This window comes from Herpailurus yagouaroundi, unplaced genomic scaffold (genome assembly GCF_014898765.1).
Source record: "Herpailurus yagouaroundi ecotype Mexico unplaced genomic scaffold, PumYag 254, whole genome shotgun sequence".
NCBI lineage: Eukaryota > Metazoa > Chordata > Mammalia > Carnivora > Felidae > Herpailurus > Herpailurus yagouaroundi.
Genome location: NW_024412471.1, coordinates 626,706 through 636,971, shown reverse-complemented (window position 1 = coordinate 636,971; position 10,266 = coordinate 626,706). Strand labels below are relative to the sequence as shown.

Genomic DNA, 10,266 nt, shown 5'->3' with positions numbered 1-10,266 from the left:
AGTGAGAGAGTCTAGAGCCGTCTCCCGCATGGCCATGGGCAGACCCATGTTGGTTTCCTGGACCAGACCCATACTGTCTGTCCGAATCTTCTGAGTGTCCTTCACTGTCGCTGTCCTGACTGACACTGGACCCTCGGTTTCTCACTGGCCTGGATTCAGATGAGGATTGTCCATGCTCAGGGTGTGAGTGTCTAGAGCCGTGTGCCTGAGTGGATGACTGATGGTGACGAGATCCTCGCTCCAAGTGTCCACCATCAGCCTCCTCACCCTCAAGGGATCCTGCCTGTCTAGAATTGTCAGGTCTTTGCTTGTGTCTATATTCCCCTTTTCCTTTTAGTCCTTTGGATCTTGTCTCCTTCCTTTTTTCATGGGTTTTTCCTGATTGTGTGGATTTTCTCAATTTTTCTTCTTTTTCTTCTTGTACTTTGTCTTCATCCAAATCATCGTCTTCATCTTTTGTACGGTGTGTATGGTGGTTTTGGTTTTGCTCTTTTGCTTGGAAGTTCTGTCTTCTGTTTGACTCATAGTATGCTGTAGCCAACTTGAATACCATTAGAAAGTACTCAGTGAAGTCAATTTTCTTGTCATGGTCTAGATCAAGAATATGCATGAAGACATCAGCAGTGTCTGGGTCATCTGGATTCTGTACATATGGAAGATACAGGGAGATTACATGAGAGTGATTCCCTTGGTCAGTTGAATAATCCAACCAACTGGTGATTCTGATTTCTGGTAAGGAAATGTGGGACCATATGTGGTGTGTATCTTTGCTAATGTTCAGTTTATGATTAGTTACAGGAAAGTGTAGATAATGTACCTACAAATATATGTTAAATAGTAGTTTGTGAAAAGTAATAATTTGGATGGGTCATATTACTGTTTTTTCTTTTTAATGTACATATGTTATGAAATCCATCAATGCATTGTCTTTTTAGTGGAGCTTGTTAGCATTCTTGAGATTAGGAAACATAATATGAAGAACTAATTTTTGGTGTTCAGTTTTTGTCATTAAGTATTTATATTTCTTTCATAGAAGATGAATGTGTGTTTGTGTGTTGTGCACATTTTTGTTTGCACATAGTATATCAAATGTGTAAAGAGAGGAAAATAATACTTGTTTTGAATTAAATGAAGTCTCTTTTCTTTTCCAAAAGTAATAATTTACAAAGACTTCACAGATATTGTCACAATGCTGCTGCAAAACAAACATGATACACCCTTGGGTCCTGGCTGATATCCCTTACCTTCAGGACTGGCCGAAACTCTCTTTCCAGGAGCTCCTTCAGTTCTTTCCTGCTCAGTGTGTCAGTCTCCTTGTCTGTTGTTGAGTACTCATGGAATAGGTCGATGATGGCAATGATGTTTTCCAGGAGAGTAGACATCTTTTGGTAGTAAAGGTGAACCTGGAAGGAAGAAATAAAAATGTACTTTTGTATGTCTCCTCTTCTTCTTCTTCTTCTTCTTCTTCTTCTTCTTCTTCTTCTTCTTTTTTTTTTTTTAAAAAGATTATTTAGTTGAGATAGAGAGAGTGTGAGCAGGGGAGGGGTGAGAGATACAGAATCCAAAGCAGGCTCCAGACTCTGAGCTGTCAGCACAGAGCCTGATGTGGGGCTTGAACCTGGGAACTGTGAGATCATGACCTGAGCTGAAGTGGATACTTAACTGACATAGCCACCCTACTGCCTCTGTCTTTTATTTTTCTAAGGTCTTACCAATTATTAGATTGAATTTCCACCTTTGTTTAAAAGCAACATTTCATGATGTATACAGTATTTTTAATTGGATAGGGTGGCTTTAATAGCTTCTCAATATTATACATTTTTTTTTGTTGTTATTGACTGGCTTTCATTTTGCCACTTAATGAAGAGCATTTAAGGCATGCTCAATTTATGTAATTGGTGAACAAAGAAATTACTAAGCAGGTCAATAAATCTAAGTAAGCATTTATTTTATAAAAGCATTGTAATGACATCCAAATAAGCATTTATTTTATAAAAGCATTGTAATGACTACTTTAGAAGTTATAAAACCAGATGAAACTAATATGATATAGGAAGCGATAATGTGAAAGACATGACTGAAATCGAGCTAAAGTATGTATGGACCTTGGATTATTTTATGAGAGGAAATAGGTGTTAATTCTTGACATTGTTAAACCTGTATTTTGATAAGTTTATGAGTAACCACTAAAATAATGCAGTTTATAACTTTTCAACCATAGAGAGGAAAAATAAAAATTAAAAAAAAAAAAGCTTCAATCAATGCATTGGAAACCAGGAAAGAAGAAAATAAGAAGCATAGATAAGGGAGGGTAAACAGAAAGTGTAAAATATAAAAGTAGGATTACAGGGGCGCCTGGGTGGCGCAGTCGGTTAAGGGTCCGACTTCAGCCAGGTCACGATCTCGCGGTCCGTGAGTTCGAGCCCCGCGTCGGGCTCTGGGCTGATGGCTCAGAGCCTGGAGCCTGTTTCCAGTTCTGTGTCTCCCTCTCTCTCTGCCCCTCCCCTGTTCATGCTCTGTCTCTCTCTGTCCCCAAAATAAATAAATGTTGAAAAAAAAAAAGTAGGATTACGTATAATTTTATCATGAATTATGTATGTGAATTGATCAGACTGGTTGGCTAAAAGACAGTTTGTAAAGATTGAATTAAAAAATACAGTTGTATGCTTTTTACAAAAAGAAATTAAGATTTTTTTCAGGCACTGTCATTTATGTTGATATTCCAGACCTTGAATTTATGTGTAATTGCGCTGTCCCCAAAAGTCTGCATCTCAAGGATTGCACTTTCTGACCTCCTCTGGTACTCTGATTTCAATAATTCTGTGGCCTCATTGTTTATTTCTGCTTTATGTATTCACCTACCTCTTTACTCTGGTTAGACATTTGGTTAATCTCTGTCATTGCTTCTAGCATGTACCCCGTCTTTCTTGTACTTACTGGCAAAAGCTCAACAGTGACTTTTTGTACTTTATCTCACAAGAAGTCCTTGAGTTTTATTTCACTGAGAGCTTGGAAGCTAATGAAAAGAATTTCCTCACTTTGCCAATTTCTGATCTTCCAGCCTCGTGCATCTGTGTCCATAGACTTTAACCAGCAGTGATGTTGTGTATGTGTACAGTCTGTGCTCCTGTCCTCTGTTTTGGCACTGGAACCCCTTTGCCTACTCAAAAAGTTTGCTTTTGCAATTGTCATCCTTCTCTGCTAGATATATTCATATATCCATACTGATGTGGCTCTTTTAAAATTTTTTTAATGTTTATTTACTTGAGAGAGAGAGAGAGAGCGAGAGAGAGAGCGAGAGAGCGATAGAGCGAGAGCGAGCAGGGGAAGGGCAGAGAGAGAGGGAGACACGGAATCTGAAGCAGGCTCCAGGCTCTGAGCTGTCAGTACAGAGCCCGATTTGGGGCTCAAACTCATAGACTATGAGATCATGACCTGAGCTGAAGTCAGACGCTTAACTAACTCAGCCCCCAGAATGATCTTTTAAAAACATGCACTAGATTATCTCATTCTTTATGCTGAATACTATCCAATTACTTCCTATGTAGTTAAAGTAATGTACAAATTCTACTATGCCTCTCTTTACATGGTTTACTCCATCTAGCTCTCTGATGTCACCACACACCACTGTTTTTTTTGTTAAATATGCTCTAGGCATACTAGCTTCTTTTTTTTTATTAAACTTTTTTTCAACGTTTTTTATTTATTTTTGGGACAGAGAGAGACAGAGCATGAACGGGGGAGGGGCAGAGAGAGAGGGAGACACAGAATCGGAAATAGGCTCCAGGCTCCGAGCCATCAGCCCAGAGCCTGACGCGGGGCTCGAACTCATGGACCACGAGATCGTGACCTGGCTGAAGTCGGACACTCAACCGACTGCGCCACCCAGGTGCCCCTTCTTTTTATTCTTTGAAACAAATTGACTCCTATTTAGAATCTTGCCCTTTGCTTTGGCTGGTTCCTTTTGTCATTAAGATCTCAGTTTAAAGGAGAATTCCCCAGAGAGATCTTCCCCGGCCTTCTAATCTAAAATTCTCTCCTCCCATCTCTTTATTACACCACTCTCTTATTTTCTTCATTGTTCTTAGCACTATTTGAAATTCTTGTTCATTTATTGTTTACTGGATGTCTCCTTCTACTAAATGCAAGCTCCTTAGAGTAGGGAGTTTATATCATCACTGCTGCATAATCAGCCAAGTGCAGCACTTGGCAAATAGAAGGCAGTTTGTATATATTTATTGAATGAATGAATAAATGGAAACTCCAGCAATACAGAGTATTGAGTAGCTTCATAGGAAACACATTTATGCTTCATTTTCCTTTTATATCAAAATAAGGTTTTAGTAACAGTTCCACTAAAAATGAAGATCCTCAAACATCCAGAACATTTCCCTCAGAGCACACATACCTCCCGTATTTCCACCTTGCTTAATACCAAGTAGGCAAAGTTAGATGTATTCCCTTTTACTTACGTTCTTCACCAGACGAGTAAGTAGAATGTAGCCTGAAGGAGCTTTGCTGGGTGCTGAAGTCTGGGATAGTGGCCCTTTTATAGCAAGTCCATCCAGGGAGGAGCCATTCTCTGTAGGAGGTCTGAATCACTCCTAACCAAACCCAGATCCACCCGTATCTCCACCTGTATTTCTCTAGCAGTGTGTTTACCTCCCAACTTCCTCACGTACTTGTCTGTACTTGTTTTACCAAGTTCCAAATTTAGTTTTACATAGACCCCATGTACTGGATGTTTTGAGGAAGGTTTTCTTTGGTGTGCAGGGTCCACACCTTCTACTTTTTTTTTTTTTATAACCCCCACTTTGACTTGGTAGGTGCTTGATAAACATCTATTGATAAATATACTTTCTTAACTGTGTCTTTAGAGAAGTAAAATACACATTTTGAGATCCTCAAATTGAGTTTGGGGTAGAAAAACATCACAGGTACCCACTGCATGTCCCTTTTTATCTATGAATTCTGTGTGTGGATACTGGGAGAACTTGGCATGAAATGAATATTGGTTTTCTAGAAGTTATGGTAAACAGAGGAGAGATAGGCAAATTTAATTTTGATTTTTCAAAAGGAAGCAAGAAAATGAGCTCTTAAGTTAAAAGCAGTGATCACCAGAAGCTAGCATGACTTTATTAGACAAGAACCATTAATCTAATTTTACATTGTTTTCAAGGTTATTACCTTGGGATATCAGAGATATGTTCTATGTACTCTTTCTATAGGTTAAACTGTGGGTTTTCTCACTTATTCTCATAAATATACAGGAGGCTTCTTTTCTTGGCCTCTCCTTTGATTTCCAGACTTTTATGTTGAACAGACTATGGCTCCATTCAGATGTCCCCTGGTTACTTCTGCCCATGCTATTCAAAACTGAGCTCATTGTCATGGCTTGCACCAAAGTGTACTGTCTTCTAGAAGTCCACATATTGGTTACTGACATCGCTATCCACTGAGTGTCTCAAGCTATTCCCAGTCACTTTTCATTTCTCCCTCTCATTTACCCCTCATATGCTGCCACATCCTGCCAGTTCTCTGTAGATTACCTTCCTGCACATGTAGGCCTGTTCTCTATCTCTAGAGCTGCAGTTTTAGTTCTGAACTTCATCATCTTTCACATGGCTGTTTGTAAAAAGTGTCATAATGAGCCCCTCTGCTACAGGCTGCCTGATTCATCTTCTAATCTTATTACGTCATTCCCTCTTGTAGAATTCCAACGTTTTTCTAGACCTAGACGCTCCTTCACAATAGACGTGAATCTGTATCTTTCCAGCTGCCTCTCTTACTGTTTGTATTCTATGGGAAAGTCACTCTAGACTGATCGACATTTCTTGGCTGATCCTTTAATGGTCTACCACTATTTAAAATCTCTACATTCTGTCCTTACTACCTGGAGTGTCTCTCAGTCATAGCTTCTCCTCATCCTTTAAAACTATCTGGGATCATCCCCTCCTTCATAAAGCTTAACTGAAATCTCCATATAGATCACAGTTTCCTCATATGCTTTATATTTATCTTTCTTGTGGCATTCGTGATATTTTATTGTAATTATTTACTTATGTGTCTGCACCTCCTCCTTTCCCATTTTGTGTTTCTTCTCACCCTGGTATTTACTGGGTCTGAATCATCTTTTGTATCTTATGAGTTTCTGGATAATGATAAAAATAAGATGTGCAAGGAGGTGGCCAATCTTATTTAGGGCCAATGAGATAGAAATATGTATGAGTTTTAAAAACTGGGTTTAATGCTCTTATTTCCAATGAAACCATCAGTTCTTTCTTTTGTGGAACATTAGTTAACATCTACAAGACACAGGGCTTCATTTTTCTCTCCTTTTCTTCTTGGGTTTAATTGTCTTTCTGGGCCAGTAGTTACTGTGTTTTTGTCTTTCTCACCATGCTATAATAATAAAAGTAACCTGTATTGCTTAGATTATGCGCTGAGGATGGGCTAAGATTTTGCACGTATCACTTCTAACCCCCATAACAACCCTGTGAGGTCATTACTATTATCCCTATATTTGAGATGAGGGAACTGATAGTGGTAGGATGCCCGCAGTTACCCAGTGAATAAGTTACAGCACCAGGATTCAATCCCAGGTCATTGTGAATCCAACTCCCACATTATTTCCACTGTCCCACACAACTCTGGGTGTGAACTTTTCTCCTTTTTTGTTAGGTTTATTTATCTTTTTAGTGTATTAAACAGCGGTTTCTCTGAAATTACCCTAAGTCCTGGGTGAACTTACTTGCGGAGACCATTGTAGGGGCAGCAGAAAGACTCGGCTGTGGCATATGAGCTCGGAAAGGTGGAGTCCAGAGAGTGGCAACGATGAGGCAAGCTGGGATCTGATGTTTTAATGGCAGAAGACCAAAATATTAGATTCATATAAATATGGAGGACAGTCTGTTGGTCTGCTCCAGGACTATTTTCTTGGCCACAGTCATAATCATTACATCTTCATCAGTCACTTGGATGAAAATATGGGCACCTGGCAAATAATTTTAGGATAGACTGAAGTTCCAAGAAGATTTTAGCATGTCACAACACAGCTCAGACATAATAATAAATCCTTCTGAAAGAAAAGTAGAATTCTGACTTTGGGTCTAAATTAACCTTTGCAAGGACAGGGTAGAAGACATAAGTAAAAGCAGGGATACTGTGATGGCAGCAGTGTGATGTAGTATCCAGAAGGTAATGCTGATTTAGGCTGCATGAAAGAAGCACATTAGCTAGAACAGAGTAAGTGGTGCTGGTCTTCACTTGGCATTTGCCAGATTGTTTCTGTAGGTTTTTTGTTCAGTTATATATGGTCACTTTTCAGTAAAGATGTGGACAACTTGTTATGGGTTCCGATTAAAGTAAACAGGATGATTGGCCAGATGGGTGGTAAAGGGAACTGAGTGAGAAGTAGATGGATGGGAGACAAGTGTCTGTCTTCAATTATATGAGTGGCTGTTACATAGAATTAGGAGTATACATAGGTTATATAAAAAAGTCAGATAAGTGGGTAGAAACTGCAGGGAAGCATATTTGACTCTGTATAGGGAAGAACTTTTTACTAGTCAGAATTATCCAAACATGAGAAGAATTATCTTTGGAGATAGTGAGTTCCCTATCGCAGCCTAGAAAATTTTGAATCATTTGAGAAGTTGGTAGTCAAGTAGTCTAGCCTCATCATATTGTAATTGATGACCAGCAGGTCCAATGGAGTGTTGCTGATGAATCAGAAAGTCAGGACCCAGGCCTCCAACTCAGGACTTTTCACTGTAAATCCCCTTTGCTTTGCATCAGGTTATATCAGCTATCAGAGATGAGCATGAGACCAGGGATATTTTGGAGGGGGATTATTAAGTAGAGGAACATTGGACAAATGTCTGATAAATTCCTCTTTCAACCTGAGAGCTATGATTCTGTTATTCAAGTAAGTTTCTTTGCCTGACTTGATTCAGATGACGATTTGATCAGTGCAGTTTAATAACTGCAGGGGTGACAGGACTATCAGTTCCATTTTATAGCATGAACTGGAAGATAGCACTTGGCTTTCTGTACCCCACTTCCTGCCAACACAGCTGATCCTTTTGCATATTAGTTTTTTACCCTTAGAATACCGAGTAGTTTTTCCCTCTAAACATTTTAAATTACTGACCATGGAACAGTGACCTCTGAGATATGGGGCATCTTCTCTATCCTTAGAACTTATTCTTTGTTTCATTGTTACTAGATGATGAAATGGTTTCAGAAGCATTGTAGGTGTCCAGTTACATATTGTGGCTGCCAGAGTGTGTTGGGGGTAAAGAAAACTCCCCAAAAGTTAGCAGTTATTGACAAATCCCAAATTATAGGATTTCAATTACAATCATTCAAGTGGTTGTCCCTCCCTTTTCCTATCCAATGGGCTGGAAAGGCCTTATGTTGCCATTTGGCCTCGGGGCTGCTGATGTGGGTCAGATTGTCACGATTCAAGGGACCAGCCCTTTGAGATGGGTGACAGGCTGTGGGAGTGAAGGGGAGTTGGAATTTGTGGTTAAATGATTTCCTACAGGAGTTGTAGTCAGATGACTACAGCTGGGAGGTGCTGTTTTGGGTTGGCACTTTTCCATGTTGGATATCCACTTGGATTCCTTGGCATGGTAGTCGCCATGTACCTGCTTAGCCCTACAGAGTGGAGCACAATCTGGCAATAACACCTGTATTCGCAGCTTGTATTTGCCAGGACAGAGGTGAAAGAGAGAAAGGTTGATCCCATAAAAAAATTTCAATTTTTCTTCAGTGACCTCAGAGTCTGCTTTCATTAGCCTCTTCTCTGTGTGTGTGTATGTGTGTGGAGAGAGAGAGACAGAGACAGAGAGACGGAGACAGAGAGATGGAAAGACAGATTGAGAGATGGAGAGATGGAGAGAAGGAGGGAAGGGACACTAGAGTGGGGGGAATACAAGTGAGAAGGAGCTTTTTCCAGATAAAGCCATTAAAAAATTTTTAATTCCCCTCCCCAAATTTAATTCCAGTGTAGTTAATATACAATGTTATATTCATTTCAGATATATAATATCGTGATTCAACAGTTCTGTACATTACTCAGTGCTCATCAAGATAAGTGTACTCTTAATATAAACAAGCCATTTTATGCCAGTCTGGATTGCCTTGCAGTTTTTTCCATGCCCAACACAGTTGTTCCCAGGCACTCACTGACAGTTTCTATGAGGTATGGAGAAGACATACTGTGTGTGTGTGTGTGTGTGTGTGTGTGTGTGTGTGTGATTTCTGCATCTGCAGTAGCTGGAATACCATGTATTACACTTGCCCAGTGAGAATATGTGTGAGAGACAGTCACAGAGAAAGCAATGATCAAAGACAGGTCTTTTGAACAGTGGAGACATATTCTTCAGGAAGCGCTTATATCAGTAAATGTTATTTTTCTAAAAATCATGATGGACATTTAGGCTTTTTCCACAATTTGGCTATTGTTGAGAGTGCTGCTATAAACATTGGGGTACAAGTGCCCCTATGCATCAGTACTCCTGTATCCCTTGGGTAAATTCCTAGCAGTGCTACTGCTGGGTCATAGGGTAGGTCTATTTTTAATTTTTTGAGGAACCTCCACGCTGTTTTTCAGAGTGGCTGTACCAGTTTGCATTCCCACCAACAGTGTGAGAGGGTTCCAGTTTCTCCACATCCTCTCCAGCATCTATAGTCTCCTGATTTGTTCATTTTGGCCACTCTGACTGGCGTGAGGTGATATCTGAGTGTGGTTTTGATTTGTATTTCCCTGATGAGGAGTGATGTTGTGCATCTTTTCATGTGCCTGTTGGCCATCTGGATGTCTTCTTTAAGGAAGTGTCTATTCATGTTTTCTGCCCATTTCTTCACTGGATTCTCTGTTTTTTGGGTGTGGAGTTTGGTGAGCTCTTTATAGATTTTGGATACTAGCCCTTTGTCTGATACATCATTTGCAAATATCTTTTCCCATTCCGTTGGTTGCCTTTTAGTTTTGTTGATTGTTTCCTTTGCTGTGCAGAAATAAGATACCATATGTTTTCAGTCTTATGTGGATCCTGAGAAACTTAACAGAAACCCATGGGGGAGGGGAAGGAAAAAAAAAGAGGTTAGAGTGGGAGAGAGCCAAAGCATAAGAGACTCTTAAAAACTGAGAACAAACTGAGGGTTGATGGGGGGTGGGAGGGAGGGGAGGATAGGTGATGGGCATTGAAGAGGGAATCTTTTGGGATGAGCACTGGGTGTTGTATGGAAACGAATTTGACA

At 39.9% G+C, this 10,266-nt stretch overlaps 1 protein-coding gene across 1 annotated transcript in view; it reads right to left on the bottom strand.

Moving 5' to 3' along the window:
- Window positions 1-4,811, bottom strand: part of LOC121020994 (filaggrin-like) — an 11,267-nt gene extending 6,456 nt beyond the window's left edge. The window contains exons 1-3 of the mRNA XM_040461101.1: window positions 4,473-4,811; window positions 1,245-1,403; window positions 75-643 (exon numbers count right to left, since the gene is read on the bottom strand). Of these exons, the coding sequence (XP_040317035.1) occupies window positions 75-643; window positions 1,245-1,382 (707 nt within the window). The 5' untranslated portion in view covers window positions 1,383-1,403; window positions 4,473-4,811. The remainder of the gene's footprint in view (window positions 1-74; window positions 644-1,244; window positions 1,404-4,472) is intronic.
- Window positions 4,812-10,266: the final 5,455 nt, after the last annotated feature.